Here is a 27,918-nt window from a genome sequence, read left to right on the forward strand (position 1 = left end):
TGGGAGTGTTCTCCCTGTTTGGACAGGAATTCTACTACCATCCAACCTCACCCACACACCCTACAGTGTTTTACTCTGACTTTCTTCCCTACATAATTTTAAAATGTTTCCTGCTGTTATAAAAATATCCTTAAAGATTATATAGATACCCACATGTTAGTGAGCATCCAATGCAGTACCTTAATCTCTGTTTCTGCACACACTGATAGCATTTTACTTGCCTTTTCTAAATTGACCTTTACTTTAAAAGGATTTCCATACAGATCTTAGGTTTTGTAAACATATAAAGTTGGCAATTTAAAATTAAACGTGTTGCCATTTAAAGGCTATTTCAGCTTTCTGATATAAACATGTGTTTATCCTTCTTTATTTCTTCAGGAATTTAAGACTAATTGCTGGGAACATTGACAATTTAATAAAGACAGTAGTTCAGCTATATTCCTTGATTTTCAATTATTAGAAATGAAACCAGAAGTTTCCTGTATTTGACAAAAAAAAAAAAAGTCATAGTTTTTCTCTGAAATTCAAAATATATGAAATTCCTTACCCATACACAGACTTCTCTTCTGCGCTTTTTCAAGACTTTTGGACTCCATTCAAGAATTCCCTAATAAAAAAAATAATGCACACTTTCAGGTAATGTAATAACATCAAGCTAGTTCAGTACCCTGAATGAGAGGTTTTTCCTTTTGATAAGCCTATTTCATCATATATTTATTTAAAAATCTTCCATAATTAATACAACCTGAGACACGAATATATATAGTATGATTTCACCCTGCACTAGCAAAACTTGCCAACATAAAAACTCTAACTGTAGTTTGAGTACAATTAATGGAAGACTGCTTTTCTCCTGAATGAGTAAGGAGATTCTGTATTATTCAGTTCTAAGCTTCTTTAAATCAAAACCAATAGGAAACTGAGTTCTGTCTGCTTCTGTGAATGACAAGAGACTGAAGCAATAAATAAATTACTGGCAGAATAATGAAAACAATTTTTAAGTTAGACAGCAGAGCATGGAGGGCAGTAGGAGTCATGTTTTTCAGTTTCACAGCATGTTCATTTCATGACACAAGGAAGACCAATTTTAGACTAATCTGATGAACAGACTAATTAAAAGCTTCCAGAAATCCAGTCCATATGTGAGACTGAGGCCAATATAAACATCCAAATAGCAGACAAACAAAAAATACTTTTTTCAAAGCAGAAAAACAGGCAAGGAACTCAGCAGGTTGAGAACTCAACTCAACCTGTACTTAATATATAACAAAATACATATATATATATATCTATAACAAAAGCTACAAGAAACAAGGATAGATTCATAACAAGCAAACTATACTACAGCAAATACACAGCCAAGGCAGTTTACTGTTAGCGTTAAGTGAGAAATTGCCACACTCTCACTGACTGACAAAATATGAACAGAGAAAAAAGAAAAAAGAATCAGAAATTAAGATGATCTGCAGTAAGCTAAATAGGATCTGTTCACAACACTATCTCCTATTTCTTATGTACATAAATCCTTTTTGAGGAACTACACAAAACTGGAAGGTTGTGGAGTTTTTTCCTATTTAAAGAAAAATTAAGATAATGAATGGAGAGATTACAAATCTTCAGAGAATAATTTTGCTAACACAGTGGTATGATGCAGCAGTCTTAAACCACTGTTATATATGGTTTAGTCATTTGTTCTGCACTAGAGGATTTACTATCAATAAAAAGTATTTAAATTAAGTTCCTCCTTGCTCATGTTCTTGTTTTACAGCCACTGGTCAAAATTACATACGTGGTAAATTTTACACTTATTACAAGATGAGAACTGTAAAAGTAGAAGAGCTGAGTCTTAACTGAATTTCTCTTATAAAGAGGTTTTGGTATAAATCATGATTTCTTGAATTAGTATTTACCCTTTCACCAGATACCTTTATAGTCTAATTCTGTTTCTCATGTGAAAGGTTGCTCATCGGTCTGGTAATGCAGCAGTTTCACATTTTACATCAATACACATACAACAGTACAGCACTGCAGTCTTAGCACAGCATATGATTCTTCTTAAGCAACCTACCGAGATAACTACTAAAGATGCAGCATAGTATGATGTTAGTAACATCGAATTACCGAACATCAGAATAAAACACACCAGAAGAGATACCTGAAAGAAGAAAATAAAAGTCATTCAATTTAAAACAGAAAAAGCAAGGATTACCTAATCTGTTAACAGCTTTAAATTTAAAAATCACCTACTTTACAGCAAAGTGCAAGCCTGATACTCACACTTGCAGATTTGTTCTGAAAACACTGATTGTAAGGACTTAATGGCACAGCAGGTAGCCAAGTGCAGATTATTGTTTTAATTTATTAGAAGTATGCAAGAACAAATTCTGGTCAGAGGATAAATTTATGTAATACAATAGCTACATTTCTGAAGTTATTTCTAACATATTACCTTTTTTCTAAATTACTGTATGAGTTCTCTCCCATCCTGTTTGTTACCTTTTAGAATTATGGACAAAAATAAAAATGAATAGAATGTTTGATGTCTTCTTTCTTCCTAACTAACAAACAGATATTTAAAATACCATCATCAAAGTCAAGGAAGCAGAACTCTGACTGCTTGATCATATGCACCTAATTATATTAATCTGAAAGTCAAGGCTGAAATACAACTTTTATCCACCATCCTTATCTCCTGTATACTCTTTCTTAGCAGAAGCCAATCTGAATTATATTTTCCAACTTGGAGGGCAAAAATCAGGAAGCAAGCTCTGTCTTCTGTTATACACAGGAATAAGGAAAAATAACAGTAATTTGCAGACTCTTCTAACTCCCCTCTTCACATAATTAAGACTTTCATTTTCCACAGAAGGAGGAGGGTAGGAGGGAGGCAAAAATTGAAAACATCACAAAATGGACCGGCAGTTTACCCAGTCTCACTAAGCTGTCTCTGTAATGTAACATGACTGTTTATCATCTGAAAATAGGTTATTTATGGCACATCAGTACCTAAATTATAATATAGCTACTGACATAAGCTAGAAAGCTTAAGTATGTCACCCTGGTTCTGTCAAAAAACTACCAAACAAATCTGCTTATTTTGTCCCTGCTTTATATGAGAAATGAGTTGCACAGAATTTACCACTACCTCTAGTTTATAATTTACAGTATTTCAAAAAAATGTTTGAAAGCATATGAAACATAATTTAGTTTCTTTTCTGGGGAAATATTCCCTTTTTGCCCACTGAGTTATCGTAGCACAATTTTAGCAAAACCACCACCAACAAAAAAAATTTTAAACACCATCACATTTCTTAAAAAAATTGTCTACATCTTCCTTTACATTTAAAACTGCAATCTCACTTCAAAAAGCAAAGCCTAATCATTATCTCAAGTTTAAAAATTAAAATCAGATATTATGGAGAAACTTGCACATCTTTTACATATAATCTCCCTTCTTTCTTGACTTTCTCACCCAGTTTTGAAACTAAAGAAAAACTGGTTTTCAACTTAACAGTTTATTTTCTTGTCCTCCTTTCTAAGTATCTCCCCAAATAGTTAAACCACAGGATCTTTGCATGGTTAAGACTACAACAATATTCAAAACCCAGTTTTAGTTCCATTCCAGACCAACCCCTCCCTCCCTTATCACTGCAAGTTTTAAACCTTTGTCCAACTACAGAAAACACTTCAGACAAATGGTCTCTTTTCATGCTTTGACCTGTTTGAGAAGATTTAAGTTTTTTTTTTTTAAAAAGTATTACCATATGAGCACATAGTATCTTCTGTAATTTGCTGGAGTCAATATAACCCATAATACACACCGCAAATAATGAAGCTATCTAAAATCAAAAGTGAAAGGGAAGTTAAAACAATTTTCACTCATTCATGCAAAAGAAAAGATTCAAAGAATCATTAATTTTTATTGCTATTTTTTGCTAGGTATTAGGCATTTCACAACTATTTATTTCAAAAAATCCTGTTTTGGTGCTCCAAATAAGAATTATCAAATATAGTTGAATATTTAAGAAATTAGTATTCAACTTTATAAAAATGCAAATCACCAAAATACAGCACTAACACATAACCTGTCACCTTTAAACTTAAAACAAAATTTTAAAGAAAACTGATCACAAAAAACCCCAAACCAAACAAAAACCCAAACAAAATAAACCAAACAAAACAAAAATGGGAAAAAAAACCCCAACAAACAAAAACTCCCAAACCAACCAAAACAAAAACCCCAAAATATCAGTCAAAACCACAAAAGATTACTCATTAATTTTAAGTTTTCAGCAAAGTATGGAAACATCCACAGTTTGTCACTGAAGAAAATAAGACTTGTTTACTTATTGATTAAACAGCCTCTTAAAAGTCATATGGGAAATTAAGAGAGTTACAAAGTGAACCTGAATTTTCAAATTTCAGGCTCAGCATTTTAAGCAGGTTATAGTGACAAGTTTCTCTCAATATTTTACAGAATTCATTGGTTTCCTCTTATGCAGTTAGAAAACTTGCATACCACAGTTTATATTGATTGTTTAAAGCTATCAACTCAAACCAGGCAACATCTGCTTCAAGTAAGGAAGACAAAAGATCTGGAGACAGATGGATTTCAGTCAACAGGCTACATTTCAATCAATTCAAACACTAAGAAAGTTGCTGTGTGACAGTATTCTACTGTTCCAATCAGCATTCATTAGATTGCAAGGCTAACTACAGTTACCTCTACCCAAAATCTCAGACTCCAGTACTACTCAAAGACTTATCAAAATTATATAGGAAACCATGCAAAATCATGCCAGATATTACATGCCATGCAAACACTGGTACATTTAAAAACTGGTACAGCCTGAAGAGATGCAAGATCAATGCCTCTATTTATTTTTGTGCTTCAAAATACGAAGTTTTTTTTTTTTTCTTGTTCTAATGAACTGATCTCAGATTGGAGGCTACTGGGAAAAGTAGATACTTTTAGTCCTGGAGACAGAATGGTAGGTGATGTAAATGGTCAACTTCTAAACTCAAGACTAGAAAAATATTGACGTTATAAATAGTGAGAATCTTTCCTGACCGCAAGAATGAAATCTGGCTAAAAGGAAAGTGCTGATATACAGTTGTGAATTCAATGGCTGCCTATACAAAGCATACAATTTCTCCAAGTTAGACAGAGAGGCTATTTAGAGGTAAATATGGGCTTACCTGAGTTAGAAGAACAAACTGAGCAAACTGCCAGGGAAGCATGAAAAAGATATTAGAAACACACAGTGCAATCAAGCTTCCTGTATTAATACTCGGAATCCTTGGGAAAAAGAGACAGAATAGGCATCAGTAAGTACAATTACACAGCTGTTTGCATATAAATGAAAAGTACAAAAGAAAATGCAATAAAAACATAGTTACCTTGGAAGATACCTAGCAATATTGATCAACTACAAATAACACTGTTCAAGTAAATTTAATCCTTTTCTTCCTTGAGTTTCCATGACAACAGCTCTGATGTTTAATGTTCCTTAACCATTTGATGAGCCACTGACTATGAAACAAGTCTTCTCCTGGCAGTATGCAATAGAGCAGGCCAAAATATGCCATTTGCAAGTGCTTCGCCTTCTTGTGACAGCTCTACAGCCAGGTGACAACCATTTCCATTTCAGCTGAAATCACAATTATTTCAGAATGGTCTGCATCTGAAAGTGATTTAACTCCTCTCACATTTCTTCCATATTTACTTTCTGCAACTTTCTACTAGCAATCCTTAGTGATGTTTCAGGGAAGGAGGCAATGACAAATATATGAAACTCATCTGTAACTGAAACCCCAGTCTATTCTCCATGTCCTGAAATAAATACTTTAAAATACTTAATCCTGTGTTGACTGAAGTTCAATTAAGAAACGTGTTTCAAATTTCACTAAGTTCTATCTTTTTCTCATATAAACAACACAAATTAGTGACAAGCATGAAATACTTTTGCTTTAAACATCAACAACTACAAATCAGTATGAGCAAAAAAAGGAAAATTGGTAGTTATAATTACTAAGTTCAGGTAAATCAAAAATACATTGTAAATCTGATGCAACGGAGTTGGTGGAGAAGCCCTTAAGTATGAATGGTCATGCTTATTTTCTAAAACAGAGACAAGACAGTAACGTAATCATGTTGCAAGCCAGAAATAATCATGGAAAAGCAGGGCTAATGAACTGAAGAGCATCCCTGCATTAATGTAATTAGACAGCTCCAAATCGTTGAACTAGTTAATGAGACTAGTTAATTAGTCATAGAAAACTGCAAGAACACACTAGCTTATGGGTGCCTATAGCATCCTCTGTTGCAAAGCATAGGCTTACTCTCTGTGCAGCCAACATACCACTCTCCAAGAGGGACAAAACCAATTGATGAAGTATCAGCTTGTTTCTCATTGGAAGGAAGGGACATCAATCAAAAATTCTGATTTTTACTTTAGATACGTATTTGCCAACACAGTAATTCTGATTTTTATGTTAATCATGTCTTCAAGTTGCAAAATTTTTCCTTTTAATAACTGAGTAATACAACTGCAGTTCTACTGGTGCAGCGTCTGCAATGTAACAGCCACAGGAAAGTTTCTCTGTTAATTATACCATTGTAACAGCACATGGAGGCATTTAAATAAATATTTAAATAAAGGCACTTAGATAAATGTTCTGTGACATTCAATTTTTTTTAAGTATTGCAAAAAACCAGTATAAACTGAAAGGTACCTGAGAATATAGGTCAAAAGCAACATCTGCATCACAAGGAATGGGTATGAGAAACTTTCACGAAGAGGTGGGGTCCACATGACACGAGTACACTAAAAATAAGAACTGGGTTAGATGGTAACATTCACTGATACATTTCAATAAAACCATACATTTGTATTTCAAAATGAATGATGACAGATACTCCAATAAAGCAAAAACCAAACTATATGAGGTCTCAGTCAGAAAGTTAAAAAAACAAGCCAAGAAGCAGAAAACAAGAAGGAAAAGTGGCTTTGACACTTGAGGTCTAACCTACACTGTTTAATTATGATCTATTGATCATTGCTCTTCCAAAATGAAATGTGGCAGCTAGAGAATATTCACCAAAAGAGCAGGACAGCAGCAACTTGTCCCTGGTTCTGCTGATATTATAAACTCTTCCAGGTAAATCATTCTCAAATTCATGCAGTGACTTGCCACACTTAGAGACAGTGTGTGGGGACATAATCTGAAGGATAAACCAATATACTCCTCATTATGGTAGAGTTCTTTAGGTTATAAGCACCTCACATTTCTCTTAGTAACAGCACATTAAGTATAAAATCTGAAGCTGCCCTCCAAAACAGGCAAATACACTAACCTCATGAAGTTCATACAGTCCTATACTACTTATACATAACTTAGGTATTCCACTCTTTAACCCTAATAAACCAAAGCATAATACAATGAAGTAAACTGAACAGTTTCCTCACTAATTTCTTTATTAATGGGGTTCATGACAAACAATTAATGGCCTCATGGCAAATGGCTCAGCTACAACTGCTGTCTCCAATGTTTATATTCAGCTCTTCATAATGTGCTTGCACTGACCATAGAAAAAGAACAAATACAACTTTACAGGAGTACCTTGACATGCAAAAAATAGGTTCAAAATTCCTATCAAGAAATTTGCATTAAAAATTAGAAGTAGGCTCTTTACAACTCCAGGAGAAAAATGTAATTCATCTTAACATGGGCTACAATGAATCTATGAAAAGCTTGTAGGATACTGTTACCAGGATGTTCCTTCTCCTTTGCTTCCTAGAATCTTTAAACCATTTTAAAAAATATCATTTTACCACACAAGTCACTGAAATCAACATTATATAACTCTTTGGTTATTGTCTTGCTATTTCCCTATGTATGTTAAATTAACAGTGTAAAATAAAAGCAAAGTACAAAAACCCATCACATGAATCACAGCCCCTGATGTCTAGAACATTCTTTGTAGAAGATGCACCAATTATCATTAAAATAAACCTTTCATAAATATATGTATTAATGTGCTGTCCTCAGCTGACTGCACAAATGTGATAAGTTAATTTTTAATAAGCAATAAATATAATCTAATTAATATAATCTGATTATTCTAAACAAGTGTAGTAATTTTGAGTATTTCTCAAGACTACAGCAACACTTGGTTTACCAAATCTTATGACACTGAAGAAGGTAAGATGGGGAAAAAATGAGGAGCAAATACAACCATAAAAAGGAAGCATTATATTACAAGTGGATTGACTAATGTGGGTTATGCTACTTTTCTAAATTTGGAATGTAACAACTAAACTCAATCATCTGTGGATGATTTATCAAGGCTGTAAGCTCACTCCGCTGCAGGTAGAAACATCAGATTTGCCTAAGTTTGAAATCATTAAAACATAGTAACACAGCACAAACAAAAAAAAAAAACAGCCTGAGGTCACTAGCTCAAAGCCAGAGAGCTTTATACATACCACTTTTACATAGCATTAGAGCTGAGATACCAAGGCTTGCGGATCAGGCTTACTCGTGTAGCTAAGTTCTATTCTTCCCAAATAGCAAATGAAACTTTTAGCAGCTGGTCTAGCTCGACTGTACACACTGTTGACCCTACACAAGATGATTTGCACATAATCAAAAGCATACTGAAGAGCTGAGCATTTCTTTCACACACACAGGCACACCCACAGCATGGGATTCAACAGAGATGCAGTGAGGAGAGACCCCCTGCTATCCTCTAACTACAGATACTACCATAACTATATACACAAAAATATCAAGTAAGTTTGAGTTACTTCTCTCGGCTACAGTCCAAACACAAAGGGCCAGCTGAAATCCAATGATGCACCTCTGCAAGTACTTCCTACTGTTCTCCAGAAATCCATACAGTTGAGCCTGAATCAGGTTTGCCTTCCTTAAGCCCTACCAAAGCCCAGACTACATCTGTGTAGAGCTATGCAGATCTGATTTCACACCATTCTCCAAAATACAGTATCTGTGCTTCTTCCCCCCAGAGAGAGAGAAACTCTCCTACAGTTACCTATGGATAGAACAGCACTGTACCACAGTGAAACAAATAGGTTTTTTGCTACCACTACCTTGAAGTTTTCAACACATGTCTTTCTGAAGTTACACTTACACCTTCACAGACTTGGCAAAACAGTGTCTATTCTATTTGTATTCACTAGCAAAGGATGAAACACCATTTCACTTCAGGATGCCATTAAGAATAGAAATCCACATAAAATGTTTTATTTACACTTGCAGAGCGCAAAAAAGGTTTAGCAACCCTAATGTTTACCTGTTCTCAACCAGAGAGTTCAATATCCATGGGTGACTATGTTTTAACATGCTTAAATTCTTAAATTCTTTAAATATCCCCCATGCATGTGGGATATTTAAAGAAAAGACATTTCAAATGAAACTTGAAAATAGCTATTTCATCACACAGATTTTTGTTTTACAAGAAAAATGTCAAAGCTTACTGTGAATGGAAGCATCTCTAATTCTGTTATGTACGATACATGCTCTTACAACTCAGTGTTCTCTACCAAGTTCAGCTTAGTAAAATAAGAAAACACAACGTAAACTCAAACCTAAACTAAATTATAAGGTAGTTAGTTTCCATTTAGAATATCTTACAGATTTCCATTCATAGAACACGCACTAAGGAAAAAAAAACAACAAAACAGCCCAAGGGAATCAGAATGAAAGCTATGAATTTTTTTCCAAAATATGAAACAATTACATGAATAGCATTAACTGGAAAACCAGGCAATATTTTAAGCGACAGTTTCTTTTTTTCTTCTTTCCTGCAATGCAGCTTAAGTTTAGCATTGGAATCCTTTATATACATACACTATTTCTAAATTCTGTGTACCCTTAGTATATAAGTAATCCAGCGGTTTCTTTGCACTTTTTTTATTAATGAATTTCCAGTAAAATATATAGTGATTTAAAGAAGCTTCTGAAGCTTACTCATACAGTACACATAGCCCAGTTATGTGTGGTATGGGCACAAAAATAGAGTATTCTGATGTTTTGAAACTTGAAGTCATTGAGCTATTTTCAATCTCAGGACAAATTTACAATATATTTGTTTTCTGATTTTTTTGTTTTAAGCACTAAAGTGACGTTGGACTGTGCTATATATTTTCTAGTCATAGTCTATTTTGCTTTCAATTGTCTTCAATTGAATTTAAGTTATTTAAATTCAATCGCAAATAAATTAGCAACATCACTACATTTAATGAAATAAGAATTAACTTAAACTTCAATAATAATTTTTCAAAAAGGAGTGGTGGGAGAGGGAAACCTACCTCTCCATGATTGAAAAAGAAGCACAACACAGTAACAAGGCCTCCTAGACGACTCCCACTGTGAAAAGAAAAATGGGTACAACAGAATCTTATAATGGTCAATGTTGCTTAAAAATGTATAGAAGCACTTGTGTACAGGTAAGTTTACTGGGGGAGAGGGAGGAAACTCTTCAAGCATCAAGGGAAGGCAATCAACAGAGTACATACAATATTAAAATACTAGTTAGTCAGTGTTTATTTCAGAGCAAATCAGTCCTTCACACATCAACTCTTTTGCGGAACACCAATTTTAATTTTAATAACTTGGAAAACTTAATTCCACTGCTCACAAATTTTGGTTTATATCATTACATCCAGTGCTTGTAAAAACCAGGCAATATAAATGCAGTACTTCCCTAAGATGCTAAGCAGTAAATTCAGAATCTGCATGCTCAATCACCCAACAAGAAATTTCGGTCTGGATCTAAAGGTTAATTTAGGGTAATCAAATCAAGCACATCTGAAAAACATACTTAAAAATTAAGTAATTATATAGTCAATGCAAGATACAATTTAATTTTTATGTGAAATACTGCAATATAAACATGAGGAAGATTTTTAAGCCTTTGAGTTAAGTACTTTTTATTATACATAATATTATATTTTATTATTATACATTTCCATATATATCAAATTCACCATTGAATAAATAGCAAAAGTAAACTCATAGTCATTACTTTGATTTTTCCCACTTCAAAAGAGCAATAGCTAAGGCTCTATTCGTTTGAACAGATTTGTAATTACTCAAGTTATGTGATATAAAGCAAAGAACATTTTTGTACACACAAGTTCACGACTACTCTGAATAACAGATGATTCCATTTTTGGTACTAAAAAGCAGCAGATGTTAAGATTCTTTAAAAAAAACAAACCCAAACCAAACAACAACAAAAATCAAACCCCCCACAAAATAAAAAAAGCCAACCAAAGAAACACCTTCAAATCCTCCCAGATCCTTCACCCATCACTAATATACAATTCAAACAGAAACAGTAGGTTCTGGGTACAAAATCTGAGGAGTAAAGAAACTGAGTGCTAAAACTGTCTCCATGTATTGTGCATTCTTGTACATAAAACTCAACCTTACATCCCATAAATTCAAAAAGCTTCAGCACTAAAATGCAAAATGACAAAAAGAAGGTGCTTAACATTAAAAATGTTATCCCTAGAAATAAAAATTTGCCAAAAAATACCCCAAACCAGAAACAAAATTCAAGGTCTATGCTTCCTAAATAAAGTAGTGAGAAATAAAGAGCTCAATGATTGTCCAGTGACATTCATATATAAAATGTGAATTTCTGTATAACTCCCTTATGAGAAATATTACAAGTTAATGACACAAATATTCAAAGTTACCTGCTTCCTTAAAACATACACTAGGCAACTTCCTATTTTTACTGACACTGTGTGTCCTGGGCTATTCCTTATTTTAACTATCATCACATGCTTGAGTGAGAAAAAGAAGAAAACTCATGACAATGAAGCCAGAAAATTAATGAGGAGGAAAACTAATCACATATCTCAGATGAAAATATAGCTACAAAAAAAAGCTGCACTTTTTAGCAAAGCCTACACATGAAAACAGATGTAAACAGAAAACATAATTCCACTCTGCTTTTCTGCTGAATGTGGAATCTATTTTTATATGAAAGTGTATTGCAGCTCCTGAAATATAAGGATACTGAAAACACAAATTTACAGAAAAAGGGAAGTGTAAACAATTTGTCCAAAAGAATGCATTATGTCAAAACTATTTTGCCTTCTTAGTTAAGTTAAAATCAAAATACATGTAAATATGACTTGAAGCAAAGCACTTGGAAAATCCCAATCTTGGTTAAAAGTACGTGTCATTCAACTTGCGTGTAAAAATAAGTTACAGTGATAATTTTGAGAGCAGAATTATGTCAAAAGCTGTTTAAAACATATAGAGCATCTAGTTTTATTCAGAATCAGGTGGTATCAATGAGATACCACCTCAATGACATTTTCCACAATTTTTTTCAGCATTATTATTTTCAGCAAAAAGATTCTCTACTTCAGTAATTTTTTAGTGACAACACAGATGGAAAAAAAAGGACCACTGCTATAGAGACAAATAATCAATATACCATAAAAATATCTTTACGTTCACTTTTTCAATTTTTTTCTAAATCTGACAGCTTATACCAACTAAATAGCCCAGTCTCAACCGCCTTACCTGAGGTATGTACCATATATGAAGAACAGTGACATCATGAATCCATTCAACAGAAAAATCACAGCAACATAAAAGGAAGCAGGGTCTCCCAACCCTAACAAAAAACAGTTAATATATGTTGTCAAATATAGAAGAAAGGCCATACTGGTTATAAAGAACCATACAATCAGTATACTACCTTAATGTATCTATATTATATATAAACTATCAGTATAATATCTGAGTGCTTCTACAGAAAAAGACAAAAAAAGTAGGTATCATTATGACTACTGTGAAGATTCAATCAGGAAACCATTGCTTTGAAAGAAAACAGGAAGAATAGGAGTAGACATAACATTGGGGCAGTCAGTGACAGAATAAGCCAAGAGGGATGCATTAACTGCACAGAGAAACCTGTGAGGTTTAGAACGTAGAAGTACTGCTAAGAATATTCTCTAGACTACATTTTGACTTCATAGAGCTTTTTAGAACAGGTTTGTTAATCCTAGACTCTCACTTTCCATCTCTTGCAGGAGTAAATCCATCTTTAAACATACACACAATGTTCTTTGCTTTGTTTCATTATAAGCCAAGGTATTTTCCAGTAGTGCAAGTCTTTCAATTTATTCATTAACAGACACTTCTGCGCTCACTCTTCCGCTCTTATTCTCTTTCCCAGTATTTCTTTACACCCTCCTGGCTCTAATAATTTCAGCAATACAGCATAAAAAGCCTTATTCATTAAACTGAATGTCAGGAAAACTTCATAGTTTCATATGCAGAACTGATTATTTCCCACTGCTGAAAATACAGCAAGACAGGTTTCTAAAGTAAGATGATGGTACGCTCACCAAACAGAGTAGTCTGAATAGCCAGTGCTTCTGTTGGTTTTGTTTTTTGCAAAAAACAGGAATGAAAGGTTGTACACTGTTTATTGCTTCTTACAAAATTAGAGAAAGTGAACCATTCAAGCTCCAAAGTTCTTACAGCCTTTGTACAAAGGAAAACTAGTACTCTGTCATCACACAAAGGCATTCTAAATGATACAATGAAACAACTTCACAAACTATCCCCAATTATTCAGCTTGAACTGATGGTAGAACACCTCAAATGAGCTTCTTGGTAGGTACTTTTATTGTTTAATACTTACTTGACCAGTATTTCAAATGTGCGTGGGGGGGAAGTGGCAGTGTCCTTGCTTTGGTGTTAAAATCAAGGTGTGAGTTTGAAACTCTTATGCTGAATGGTAGCTCATAAGAGGAAGAGGGCTTTTCTCAGCAGCATTACTAAGTAAGAGTTCTCAAAAATATCCAAAATAGAAGGAGGAAATATTGAAATGTAGGAACTTAGGATGTATTTGGGATACTTCAGAAGTTAAAAAAATAATGTACAGTAGGTTTCCAATTACATTTAGGACATCTTATTCTTTGTATTACGAAGTATTACGAAGGCTCAGACTGTAACTGTGAAGTTTTGAAGTCCAGGACAGGAATTCAATCTAGGCAGGAGGACTTAGCTAAAAAGCAAAACCCACATTTTTCACCCTTGGTAACACAGGAATACTTATTTCTGAAATACATAAAGCCACAATTGTATGGTTCCAAGGAGAAACCACAATAAACCAGCATCTACCTTCACAGCTTTCAACAGGACTAAGCCCTTTTCCTCTGTTTACAGTCCAACACATCTTTGTTGGTACACCAAGGAAATCCATAATCGTGGTATATATGCGGTACCAGCTGGCAAGGACCACCTAGAGGGAAAACAGGATTAGAAGTTTCTGCTCAAAGTAACCTCTCATAACAGCTGGCCCTCATCCAGGATCATTTTCAAACTCAGAATTTATTTTAGCAACTTAGCACTTTTGATGACAATTTCCTAGAGGCATTTAACAGACCAAGTGTTCATCATTTAGTCAACAGACTAAAATTATGCCTGTTGGTATTTAGCTGCTTTATAACAGAGATAATCTCATGCATCAAACTGCTACATTCAGAAAAAAAATCCCTACATATTGTCTGGAAGGTTCCTCATTTGAGTATTTTCATTTATCAGATATTAAAATCACAGATGTTGTTGACAGAGCACAGCTGACCAAATTTAACCTGTTCAAGACAATTAATTTTTTTCCACCTCGCAAGCATATTAGTAGACCAAATATTCAGGATTTTTAGTCTGTTAAATTTTGATAGGTTAATTTTAAGCATGTATTACAAAGGGCTTCCAGATACAATGTAAGAAAGCATTTCCATTTTCCATGCAAAGGTTGTTCTTGTAACAACTCAATTAAATCTCAACACTTGACAGAGAAAACATCAGTACTCTACACACAGCAAAAATGACAACTCACCTCACAGAAAAGTCATTAGTTAGTAACATTACCGAGCTACTCTGTCAGGATATAACTGACTTTACAGAGTTCATAACTGAGTAATGTGGCCATTCCAGTTGAGCTGCTTTTAAAGTTATAATCCAGAGGTTCCCAGACTTACAATATCTTTCACCACTGCAGTATTAGCTGCCTCTGTCCTGTGCCACAGAGAACATGTATAAGAAAGATAATTCTCTCTTCTCATTCCCCATACAATTAATACAACTCTTTATGTCACTTCAAGAAGGGTAAGAAGGAAAAACAGACAACATGTGAGAACGTGATGGAGTAAATCCTCCTGGAAACCACTTCCATATATATAAAGGACAAAAAAGTGATTTGAAGCAATCAGCATGGATTTACAAAGTTGAAATCATACCTGCCCAGCTTTATAACCTTCTGGGATGACTGTCTTGATAGATAAAGAGACAGCTGTGGATATTTTTTTAATCTAGTACCAATCTGCTCTACATGTTAAGACTAGATGATTGCACAAGGGAACATCTTCAGCAAGTCTGCAGGATAAACACTGGAAGGAGTGACTGATCCTTGTGTTGTCATTTGGAGGGACATCAGGAATCTGACATTCCTGATGAAATGGGCCAACAGGAATCTTCCCAATGGGGAAATGCAAAGTCCTGCACTGGGGATGAACACCACCATGCACTAGTAAAGTTGGAAGCTGACCACCTAGACAGCAGTTTTGCAGAAAAGGACCTGTGAGTCCTGGTAGACAATTTATACTTGAGCCAGTAACAAGCCTTTGATGAAAAAAAGACAAATATATCATCAGCTGTATGTCACCAGGACAAGAGAGAAGACTCTTCCCCTCTACTCAGCACTGCTAAGACTGTATTTGCAGTGCTGAGCCCAGTTCTGGGCTGTCCAAGACAAGAAAGACACAGAATAAAGATGACTGAGAGACTCTTTTTGGCTGGTAGGAGATGAGACAATTGAGCAAAAATTCAAATACTGGAAATTCCACTTCTACACAGGAAAAAAACTTTTTTAATTTGGGAGTGGTCAAACACTAGCAACCCGCACATAGATGGAGTATATTCAAATTGAAACTGGAGAAGACCTGGAGCAACCTGCTCTACTTCACCCTGGTTGAGCACTGTTGAGACTAGAAAACCTTCAGACAGCCTGTCCAACCTCAACTGGGACTCTAAAACTCATTAATTTTTAATACCAAGGCTCCAATCATCAAGGTTCACTTCATCTGTGGCCTTCACACCCTCACAACAGAAATCCTGTATATTTAAAATATGACTACATCTTTCTAGACCAAGACTCCATACCTCAACATTGTACCTTAAAAAGTACAGTATCCTGAATTCCTGGAAGCTTTCTAAACATCTGTGCCTTAGCGCTTCTGGCAGTGCATGTGTGCATACATGAACCAGACACCTGCCCCATCTCCAGACAGACATCAATAGGGATGGAGAACCAAATCAGTGTCTTTCCTATTACCTGACTGTGCTTTGTTAGGGATATCTGTATGGCATATTTGCATCACCAGCCCTGAAGGTGACATTACCCAAGCATATAAAGCATTCCTGCTAAATCAGTGTTGCGCCAAAAAAAACCCAAACCAATTATTAATTCATCACGTTAGCCATTTAACCTGTTAATGCCACAGGTGCCTGTGTCTGCTGCAGATTTTACCTTTTTAGGGAGTATTCACTTGTATCAGGCAAGGTACTTCATGTAAAAAAAAAAACAACTTTTTTTTTTTTGCCAAAAGCTATTTTACATGAAACAGTTAACACGGGCATAAAAATGGAAGCAAATCAGTAAGCAGTACAAAATTTCTAGGTCAGTTGGAGCACAGTGATGTTTCTGGAATTTCTACTGTTCTCTGTCAGATAGGCAGTAAACACAGAATCCAGAAAACAAAAGCCTAGCTTTCAGACCCAGAAGAGCTCTGTGGACAAGGCCAGTCCTTTGCTGTAAAAGAACATGTAGAAAAGTCAAGCCCTTCCACTAGCTGTCTTTGAATGTGCACTTTAAAGCCAACTGCATGGATCTTTGCAACACACATTTTCATTATCACCACTACACACAGAAATATCAACTGTTCCATAACAATGAACACTGAGAGAGCAAACTTAAAACATTATCTCTCCACCGCAGAAATCATCTCTCTCCCATTTTTCATCAGAAATGAAAACACCACAATTACAAGAACAACCTGACTATGGAGCAGATAATTGGTAAATAACTTTATTTGGATTATAACATTGTACAGCTGCAAGGAGTACCTTATTGCTTTCAATAGTTTTTTTACTGCTTATATGTATAATTTACATAAATGATGTCTGATGCTACAGACCCTTTTTTTTTCCTTTTTTTAAAGTTTTTAATGCTAGTACTGGCTGTACAAGCAAGTGAATTGTTCTGTTTATCTTAATTTATTTAACATCTATTTAGCAATGGGATTTCCAGATTGGTTTTGATGAATTTAATTTTAATATCCACTAAACAAATATTTTATTAAAATTCAGCTTTAGTGCTACTAATGGGATGAAAGAGCTGGAAAGATCCCAAAATATCAAACAGGAGATTAAACACTTTCAGGAAGCATGACTGGATAGTGAGCATCTGAAGGAAAAATTTTATTGCCAACAAAGAAATACACAAACATCACCACCCAGCTCCATCATAATAATAAGAAAATTCAATAAATTTGGACCATGTATTTCAAATGTCAAGTTGCACCTATTGACAGTTTTATAAATAGTTATGTGGAAACAAGAGTACTCAAGAAATACACTAAAAAAAACCCCAAAGCACTAAATATAGGAAGGCTAGACATTAAGCAGTAAATGACAAAGGAGAAGAGCTGACTATTTGCTTTGCATGCCCCCACAGGCACAGAAAAGATAAATGAGTTCATAACTTATCACAAATTCTTGCAAGCCGGTACAAGACAATTGTTCTTGTTTTGATTTCATAATCTAATTTACTTAGTCATCCTTCAGGATGATACTGATGAGTCTTTAAGTACAAGTTCATTTGACCAGTAATCTTTGATTTTTGAAAGTAAGACTATAACTGAAGTCAATAAATCTTTATCAGCTAAAGGAAGATAACTCTCTAGTATTCAAATGATCTTTCACAATGGGACATTTCTAGAACTGAACTGCAATCCCTCTGGAGTTAGGAAAAAAATGCCAAGCAAACCCTAAATAAGTGAGAGAGCAACAAAAAGTGCTAATCTATATAGCACTTAGCTATTCCAAGCAAGGACTTAAGAAGCAAATGAAACCACTACATGCAACTTATACAAATACATGCACACCAAGAACTCTTACACATACAGCTCCTGAAAGCAGATCTGTTCCAACAGAGCAGAGAACGAGTATAAAAGCTAGTACCCAACAATCACACTCATTAGTTGGTTCTCATAAAAATAAACTGCTGCTGACACATGAAATTACAGCAATGTACATTAACCAAAGAAATCTTCCTTTTGCAAAATGTTTGAGACACGCTGGCAAAATCTTAAGAGACAGAAACCTCAACATTACTTTAAACACATGTTCTTTTTACTGAAAAACAAAGCAGAGTAGAAATGTGATCTAACCAGGTAACAAGTCCAGCATTAAGTATGCACAAAACAACAGCAGTCAGTCCTCCACAGAGGAATTTCCTCTGCAACATCTAAAGAAACTATTACCACTCAAGGATTTCACAGCCACTGGGAACTGTGAAATGCTTAGTTCTGTCAGTTTCTGTGTCCTACACAAAATGGAAAACTAAATAACCTCTTGCAACCTGCATCACTGCAGTCATTATTTTCACATACTGCTGAAACTTCATATATCTTATTTCCTGAAGTACATAATGTCAGCAACCCACTTGCTTTCAGGAAAAAGAACAAAAAAAGGTAAGAAACACAGAATTGGTCTGGAACTTTTGGGCACAAAATACTAAAATGTAGAAAGCTTTCACTCTTGATTGAAAATACTTGAAGCTCGGAAATTGATCACAATGTATGAATTAACATAGACATTTGAAATCTGGAATTGAAACACAGTATTAAGCAACACTTCATTAGTCTCTGTATCTTTACAACCACATTTTCCAGAGTAACGTTTCTTAAAAATTTGTTGTCAAAGCTAAAACAACCAAGGAGTTGCAGAAGGTATTATATTTAAAACATAGCTCACCTCTGGGTAAAGATTGAATCTTTGTAAGGTGTTAATCACTAAAGGATATTCAGTTAGTCTGTCATTCATAATTGCGCGTACTCCATTCCAAAATGATGGTGCTTCAGTAATGATCTTGAAGTAGGAATAATAAAGACCCTACAGGAGAACAGATTTATTATTTACAATTAGAGATGTCACTTCTGCTTCAGGAACCACTACATACAAGCTTCATTTTAAAACAAATTTTGTAACGTAACAAACAGGACAGGCTTACTGAAGATGACTACCCCAGTTTTTCAAATCTCTTCTATTACTGCCACTGAAACAAGCAACGTGGGTTTCCTTCCACTTTGTTTCATAGCATACATGGCAATCTCTCATTTGGACGTTTCACAAATCTCAAAATAAAAGCAGACAAAAGGGGTGTGTGTGTGTATGTGTATGCATGCCAAATATTGACAAAATATTTAGAAAAAAAGGCTGCATAAGAAGACTAGAACTAAAAACAAGGTACAAGGTACTTGCAGTTTCGTATTTTGGGTCCTCCAGAACCACACTTTTAGATTATATTTTAAATGAACTGTGAAGTGATACATTCATAGGGAACAGCTGCAAGTCACACAAATACCCTGCATGCAAAAGTGTAACACACAGTAGTTGTAAGAGATCAGTATGTATATTTATGCAGTCTGTATTAAGAAAGTTTGGAAAGCCCATGGTCAGATTACAGACAGAAGTTTTCCAAACACTCAAACATAATCTAACCATTTCCGTGCGAAAAGCCATTTCTCTTTCTAGTGTTGACAGGTGAGAAAAGTGACGGTCATTTTCAAACAGAGTTGTTATGTGATACCTGCCAAAAAATAGTAACAATTAAAATGGAATAAAGAGGTTTAGAATATGTACTAAGCCACAGATACCAAAGAACATTCAATGAATACCCAAAGTTTACTTACAAACTGCTATTGTAGTTTACTCATATATTATGCCAATATCCTCATCTATTCAGATAATTTTAAATTGAAAATGTATGAACATGGAGTATTTATTAAATTCTATTATGGGATTAGTAATAATACTATAACACTATATATTATATATAAAACTGTAATGTATTTTAAGTGCAGACACTTCAGGATTAAGCAGCAATTTTTCACCTGAAAAGCAGGCTTCACGCTTCTCTGAACAGGCTTAAGCAACCTCTCATGTCAGCTTCACAAGAACAGAATTATTTAGCTCACAGACAATTTAGTCTTGAGAGGAAAGTTCTAAATATAAATTACCCCAATACCTTCTCTAAAAAGAACTAAAAATTATATTTTTATTATTTTAAAATATCATATTACTCTGAAGCAATAAATTTAACCTTACCAATGTAGGACTCCTGCAAGAACAGCTGTAAAGCAAACAAAAGGTGCAAAAGTTACTCAAATATTTAAATTACTGAACATGAAATCATGTTCACTGCTGTAATTGCAAAACTACTTCAGAGATGCACAGAAGGTACTCAAGACCCCAGAAAACAGAAGAATAGGAACATCTGAATTAACCTCAACAGATAGGTCTTTGAAAATTTTCTGTGGTATTCAGCACTAGGCAACATTTCCACCTACATCTTGCATCACTCAAGCTGACCTATCTAATGCACACATTTCAGTTCTCAACAACAAATCTGAATTACAAGTATTTTTTTTAATAAGCATAAATATTTTTAGCATTTTTATGATGCCTACTGTGACTGTTTACTCAACTCTTGCTCAGATTTTCACTAACTCATGCTAAAAGGCCTGAAGCACACTACAAGGAGCACTGCTAGGTCAAAGCAAGTATAACCAACAGGCAGGACCTGGTGGCCTGAAAGGGCTTAAGGTCACTCTGCAGCCTGCTGTCTCCTGCAGCCATCTCCTGTACCTCCTGATGTATTGATTGTCTGGCAGCTTCTTCAAAATCTGCTAACTCATGGAAACACTACAGACCAAAATTTCAAGCTCTAAGGTGAAAGCACATTAGCTTAGTCAAAAAGCTTCTAAAGCAGATCCAGCAGCAGCTGGACTCCTGAGGCTTTCACGCTTCTTGGTGTGATACAGGTGACACAGCATTATGATGAAAAAGGAAGAATGAACACTACCAACATCATCTAGGTAATTATTTTGCTCAGAGGTGCACAAGTTAGAAGTTTCAAGTTGAGCTATGAACTAGAGAACTTGTGAGTTCAAAACCTCATGCCTTAAATGATGATTTAGTGAATTCCTGTGTTAGACTAGCCTGCACAAAGTGGCCTTTGCTTGTCATGTTTGTTTGTCTTCTTTCCTAATGGACCCATAAATTTTAACTTACAGAGCACACTGTGCTGTAAATATGAGAAATCCAAATGAACTACAACAGCCAACACAAATCTAATTGAGACTGAAATCACTAAAAGTTATAGACTCTGCACATAAATAGGTCCCATCTGAAGACTATCTGCACTGCTGCCACGTAGGCACAGAACACAGGAGGTAATACAAGGGACAAATGGAAGAGACAAATGCTGATAAAGCAGTGGGTTAACAGTCTAGGTCTCTGACCTCCTGAGCATGACAAGATCCAGAGAGAGCAGGAGCCACTCCATTTCACTTGGGCAGTGCTAAAAACAAATGCAGCTTACCATGGAGGCAAAGCCTGCATGGGTGAGAATAATAGGAAGGCATTTAAAGGGACCACAGCGCTCCTCCTAGACTGGAGGTGTCTCGGTTGTCCTCTAGGCTTTCTGCCAAAGAAAGATCTAGCAGACTAGTTGTATTTAATCCATGAAAATCCTTACGGTTAATGAAGAACCCTTTTATTCATATAAGCTGAATGGATCAGAGAGAAAGTGGAGAGGACAACCACCCTCCCTGCTTAGACCCAGCTGTGGCCAGAAAGGTGCTAAGCACCATGTCCCTCTCCAGGGTGACAACTGGCACGCACCTTCCCTCGTTTTGGCACCTGGACACTGTTGTTGCCTCTCTGAAGATGTGGATTGAGTCACGTTGCTTGGACATTGGTAAAACACACAGCAATGCCTGCATGCTGATGCAGAACATAGTCTGAGAGTTACTGAATGTACATTTGTTCAGGCTGGATGTTACAAGACTAGGGTTGTCTGTTTCTGGAAAGCAGCAGGGATAAGAGAAAGAATAACACCTTTGCAAACCCACTAAATTTATGTAAAATGGGAGTGGACTTAATATACATATATTGGGTATATGTACTAAGGCATGAAGTGTATTTCATATATATATTCCACATATTCCTCCAACACAGAGCCTGGAAGTGCTGCTGCTGCTGACAGTACTTATTATCATGGTCACAACAAGGTTCCTAACAGTAGTGTGTTGCATTATGACCAAATTTTAAAATTTAAATTTTGTATGCAAGGAGATCCAAGGTGAAGCTGGGTAAGACAAAAAATAAAAATAAAATTTAAAAAACCCCACAGCAAAACAAAACAAATTATCACCACAAAGAAAGAAAAACACAAAAAATTACCTACAAAAAAATGCTAAACTAGCTGCTGGTACAATTAACAACATTTACCTCATGCTTAACACTTTGCACAGCAGGTGAGGTGGTACTATACTACACTGAAGCTTCCCTCAGAGTTTTACAGCTCCACTTCCATCACTGAAGTAGGTTTTTCAAAGACAAGCCTGGGTTCCAGTTAGAAAATGAAGACCTCAATCTTTCACTTAAAACTTCACCTTTTTATATACTTTTTAGAAGAAAAAAAAAATCACCAAAATTGGTGTGAGCAGAACTTAACATTTTAGGAAAGGTTCAGGAGCTTCAGGGGTTATTTTTATACTAAGGACATTTACATTAATTCCCATGGAAAGCTGCAAATATCTTTTTCAGAAGAGCAGGTATTGATATGATATGGAATTCCAGGTAAGCAGATTAGGTTTTCAGCAATGCAGCAAACCACATTCCATATAAAAAACATGTTTTTCAGCAACTGTATGGAAAGAAACAGAGCAGCCCATACCTTTCTTAGTTATTGCTTATTGAGTAATAGTTACACAAGTTAACAAGGCATTATTTCATTTCTCAACAACATTCCCAAGATTCCCAGTAAGATTAGATGTTGAAATACATTCACTTATACACACACACCAGCTATAAAAAATAACAATTTTATAACAGATCACATGTTAGGTAAGAATATACAGTAAAGTCCAATGCATATTAGTTACCAGTACTTTCATTATCTCAAATTCATGTGGTTCCAAATACGGCAAATATGCAGTGTTTTATTGATGCAAATAAATTATCTATTATTATGGAAATTACATTTCACAACCAGACATAACACTTATTTCATAAAGAAAATAATGTCTTTAAATCTGATTCTTCCCATCAGTAAATGTTTTATAGAAAGTCAATGCAGTAAGGGTAAATACATTCACAGTTATTTTGGAGAACTTCATACATATTTTCACAGTATCATTCTATTATAAGTACAAAGTGAAAGACCTTTCATAATCACACAGCAATTAATGTTAATTACTCGTATTTCAAGAGACAATGGGCTTAATTCTTAGACTTTCACTCTAAGTCCCAATCTGCATTTTTCAACAGACTGCATTAAGCCAGTTTCTGATGGAAAACATGCAGCTCAGCTCTGTTAAATTACCAGCCTTTGATCTCATTAATGTCCTTACTGGACAGGGAATGAAAGAAGGGACAGGAAGGGAATACTATAGCCCTGATGCTATAGAAACTTACACAGCTACTATGTACTTGAACTTGTAGATCCCATTTTCTCAACCAGCCTAAGAAGCCCTAAAAGCAAAGCATACAGTAACATTTTTGCAGACTAGGGCTATTATGTAAAATCTGATAGATTTCCTATATTCGCCTGTGTGTTATTCTAAGAAAAGCAGTATGAATGGCATACAAAAAAGATTCTAATTCTGGAAACTAAATACTGAAGAACACGGCCATTCTTTGGCTTTATTTACCAAGAGAGCAACAAATCCTGAGACACTATAATCCATTAGGATGTAAAGGGTGTAATAAAATGATTCACATTTTGCAAATATCCACAAAGTGACTAGGTAAGAGATTCTGTTTCCAGCAGAACTGGGAACAATGAGGAACCTGCAAGCACTTGACTACTTCGTTGCCTTTTGAGATTCTGGGTAAGGTAATACGGATGTCCTCAGGAATAAGGCTTCAAGTCAATGGTTATTATGAAAAAAAAACTCGAACAACATAAAAGGGTGAAGTTGCATAAGAATATCCTTGAAAGTCTTACAACTTTACTGCTTCACATGAATTGGAGATAATGTGCAAGAGAAACATTCATACCCCATAATTAAACTAGCTCCAGCTGTGTGAGCCTCTGTTTTTAATATATGGGCCTGAAATGTTAACCAAAGCAACAACAAAAATTCAAATGCAACTAAACTTAATCAAAACTCATTTTTTCATATTTAGTATAAGTACATTATTTACTACTCCAAATACGGTACACTAGTACATACTTTGCTATTAAGGTTTTACTCCAATTGAAAAGAAACCTCCCAGAAATACTTAATAGGTTATCTGAGATTCACAGACAAATTCAAATTCCAGAAATTATAAAGGTCTCTCCCTAGTCTGCTGTCAAATTTCAATCAGAGGAAAGCATTTTTCAATTCTGACCATCATTTTAGCATTTCTATGTCATTTAAGTAACTACAAGTCTAGGAAATGCTGAATAAACAGATGCAAGGAAAGCAATTCAGGAACACTTCAATCATTAATTAGTTTGTAAGCTAAGGGCCGTTTCCCTGCTACTACATTGCAATGTAATTTATCAAACTGAAGAAACTCCCTCTGGGAACCAGGACTACTGGTGATATGATTAACAGTACCAACATCTTTGGAATATCCTGACAGTCTTCACTAAAATAACTTTAAGGGTATTTATCTAATGGTGGATCTGACAAATATGCTATTACTTAACATTTGTTAATTTTAGGAATGCATCTCTTTGCAAATACTTCAGGTGTTTTTTTCAAGACTTTGGTCATTAGCCATTATTTACACAAAAAATATTCCCAAACATAGTAACATCCAAATTTACATCCCTCTACAACTGTACATACTTCCACCCATCTTCCTAAACAAGTTGTTGTGATTACATTACTTAATGAGAGCTGCTGCCTTTCCATTATTTTTTTCCTAGAAATTAATGACTGGATAGGACAAATCCATAAATATCCGGATTTTTTTTTTCCTACAAACGTTGCGATACCACATCAACTGCTACAGTAACAGCTTTACAGAAGTTACCAGGTAGGAAGTTACTTCCTTCCATTTTCAACATCAGCTATGTTTTTTTAGCTTTTTCCAAGCTGTATTTCCAAATATATTTTGACACAACTTACAATTCCGGAGAAAGCAAGGTAAAAAAGATCAGTACTTCCCTTCACCCCAGTTTTAGTCCTTCTACTTACCCAGAAGGAACGTAAGCCATATCTTGCTATCAGCTTTTGTGATGAAGGTCTTTCTATCGACAACAAATACTGCCAAAAGAACAGAAGCACCTTAAGCATCACTTAAGCACAGCGTCTATAAAAGGAAATGTGAACTCTGCAACATTAGTTTTATTGTTTATTATTTTATTAAATTGTTAGTTTTATTTATTATTTTTATTTATCAACATTTTATTAAAAATCTTGACTAGACCTCAAAAAGTATGAAAGAAACTTCATACAGCAAGTTCATGACTATACATAAAAACTTTAAACATCACAGATAGACTACTAAGGTGACTATATAAATCATCAGGTTTTTAATTTCTTAAGTAACTTTTACAGAATAACTTGTCAAAAGGGAATTTCTACATAGCTATGTTACTGGCAAATTTGCTCAAACAGAAAGTCAGACTTCTAAAGAATACACAACCCATCATGCTTTCCAGCAGAAATACGCTGGTCATGCCAGCACCGCAAGATGCGACAGTCAACACCCCAAACAGGCTGTTGTAACACGAGTTAGTTACACAAACAGCACGTTTCCCCACTTCTCCCCCAAAGGATGATGAAGTGGTTTCCTTGAAGCCCTTTCCTTTTCCCTCGTCCCCGTTTCTCGCCGAGCCCTGTGTGAATTTTGTCAGCTCTTCCCTCTCTTTACCGTCCCCGCGCTGTGACAGGCTAGAGCACAGGCCCCGAACATAGAGGGAGCGCGACCTCGCCGCCGCTGCCCCAAGCAGCGCCAGACACCGCCCGCCGCCTCGCTTCCTCCTTTCCTCCTGAGGGAGGGACCTTCCCGCCTGCCGCATCCCGATCGCCGCTTCCCAGGGAAAGCCGTCCCGGCGTTCCCTTCCCCGGCAACAGCCACCCCGTGCCATGGGGCCAGGACACCGCCACTTGCCGGAAAGAGGGACGGGAAGCGGTACTCAGCCCCACTGCACTTACCCCAGGCGGAAGGGTTGGCTCCCATCCCAGAGGGGGCAGAAGGAGCGGGTTGGGGCAGGGTTCGGGGCAGGAACCTCACCTCGGAACCGGTCTCCGCATACGCGCAGGAGACTGAGGGGACCGCGGCCCAGCGCGTCCCGCTCCCCGTCCGTCGCGAGACCCTCCCGGTAGGGTCCCCGAGGGTCGCCTCTGGCACCCCGCCGGCCGCCGCCTCCCTTCCGCATGGTGCGGGCCCCGCCGGAGCCCTGCCGGCCGGGCGAGTGCGGCCGGCGGCTGCGGCTGGGGCTGGCGCCCGGTGACTGCTGCTGATGCTGCTGCCCGGGCTTGAGCGGCGGCGACTCTTTGTTCCTGCCTCTGCTCGGGACGACCATCTCCTCATAGTCCCCGCCGGGGCTGGGAGCCGAGCCGAGCCGAGGAGGGCGCTGCTCTGCGAGAAGGTTCCCCCACCCTCTGGCAGGGCCCGGAGGCCACGGGGCGGAGCCGCAGCCGGCAGGCTCGTAGTAACGGGGCGAGGGGGCGGTCTGTCCTCGCTCTGCCGCTGCTGCCCGCTCCGCCCGGCTGGACACGTGAGGGCGGGGGCGGTGCTGCCGGCGAGGCGGTGCTGCCGGCGGGGCGGTGAGCGGCTTCCGCGTCCCCCCGCTCCGCCTCGCCGCTCACGGACGCACCGCCCCAGAGCCCTGCGAGGAGGGGGGATGGAGGCGGCGGTGGTGGCTGCGCTCGTGCGCTCACTCGTTCGATCTCCCTTTTGACGGAGGGTCGAGGTTCGTCCTCCGGTCCCTGTACGGGCGGGCTTGCCGTGTCCTCCGTGCTGCGGCGGCCTCGTCCTCCGGCACGTCTTGGTGTTTCGCTCAGTTGCCTTTCCCTGTCCTGTGCCGTTCGGCTTTGTAACAGGACTGCTTAAACTGAGTCCACCCCAGAAGAAACCGTCACCTCTCCCACCGCCCAAATTCCCAAAATTTTAACTCCCATAAGACGTCTGTGTTGTTGCTATGTCCTACAGGGCTTCCTCACCACAGAAAACACCCCTCTTCCTTCTCCTACTCCTTGTTCTGGGCTTTTATTGTGGGTTTGCCTTTGTAATGCAGCATCTTTGCTCACGAGCACCCTGCAGATCCAGCCAAACCCTTGCTTTGGGTTCAGAGGTTAAAAGGCCCCATTGCACATAAATTCTGTAACGTGGACCCTTGAGACATGAGATGTTTCATGACTTTTCCAAAGCAGTTATCTTCAGGAGCTCTCAGTAGCAATCCCTGAACCTCCTGCTCCTCTTTGAAGAGCAGTGAATAAACAGCAACTTTGGAACAAGACCCAGCTACAGCAAAGCCACTGTTCCTCCTCCTTGTGCTCTCCTACTCAGCACAGAACAGTGCTCAGGCAGCTGCTCATCTGATAAAAATATATTAATTACCACTTT

General features: G+C 36.8%; 1 protein-coding gene across 1 annotated transcript in view; it reads right to left on the bottom strand.

Moving 5' to 3' along the window:
* DPY19L1 (dpy-19 like C-mannosyltransferase 1) overlaps window positions 1-26,875 on the bottom strand; it is a 45,460-nt gene extending 18,585 nt beyond the window's left edge. Inside the window, exons 1-13 of the mRNA XM_062509761.1 lie at window positions 26,584-26,875; window positions 25,542-25,610; window positions 20,449-20,473; window positions 19,843-19,930; window positions 19,096-19,233; window positions 14,182-14,302; window positions 12,571-12,664; window positions 10,335-10,392; window positions 6,736-6,827; window positions 5,200-5,299; window positions 3,762-3,839; window positions 2,069-2,155; window positions 548-607 (exon numbers count right to left, since the gene is read on the bottom strand). Of these exons, the coding sequence (XP_062365745.1) occupies window positions 548-607; window positions 2,069-2,155; window positions 3,762-3,839; window positions 5,200-5,299; window positions 6,736-6,827; window positions 10,335-10,392; window positions 12,571-12,664; window positions 14,182-14,302; window positions 19,096-19,233; window positions 19,843-19,930; window positions 20,449-20,473; window positions 25,542-25,610; window positions 26,584-26,875 (1,302 nt within the window). The remainder of the gene's footprint in view (window positions 1-547; window positions 608-2,068; window positions 2,156-3,761; window positions 3,840-5,199; window positions 5,300-6,735; window positions 6,828-10,334; window positions 10,393-12,570; window positions 12,665-14,181; window positions 14,303-19,095; window positions 19,234-19,842; window positions 19,931-20,448; window positions 20,474-25,541; window positions 25,611-26,583) is intronic.
* Window positions 26,876-27,918: the final 1,043 nt, after the last annotated feature.

The sequence above is a fragment of the Cinclus cinclus genome, chromosome 1 (assembly GCF_963662255.1).
Source record: "Cinclus cinclus chromosome 1, bCinCin1.1, whole genome shotgun sequence".
Classification (NCBI taxonomy): Eukaryota; Metazoa; Chordata; class Aves; order Passeriformes; family Cinclidae; genus Cinclus; species Cinclus cinclus.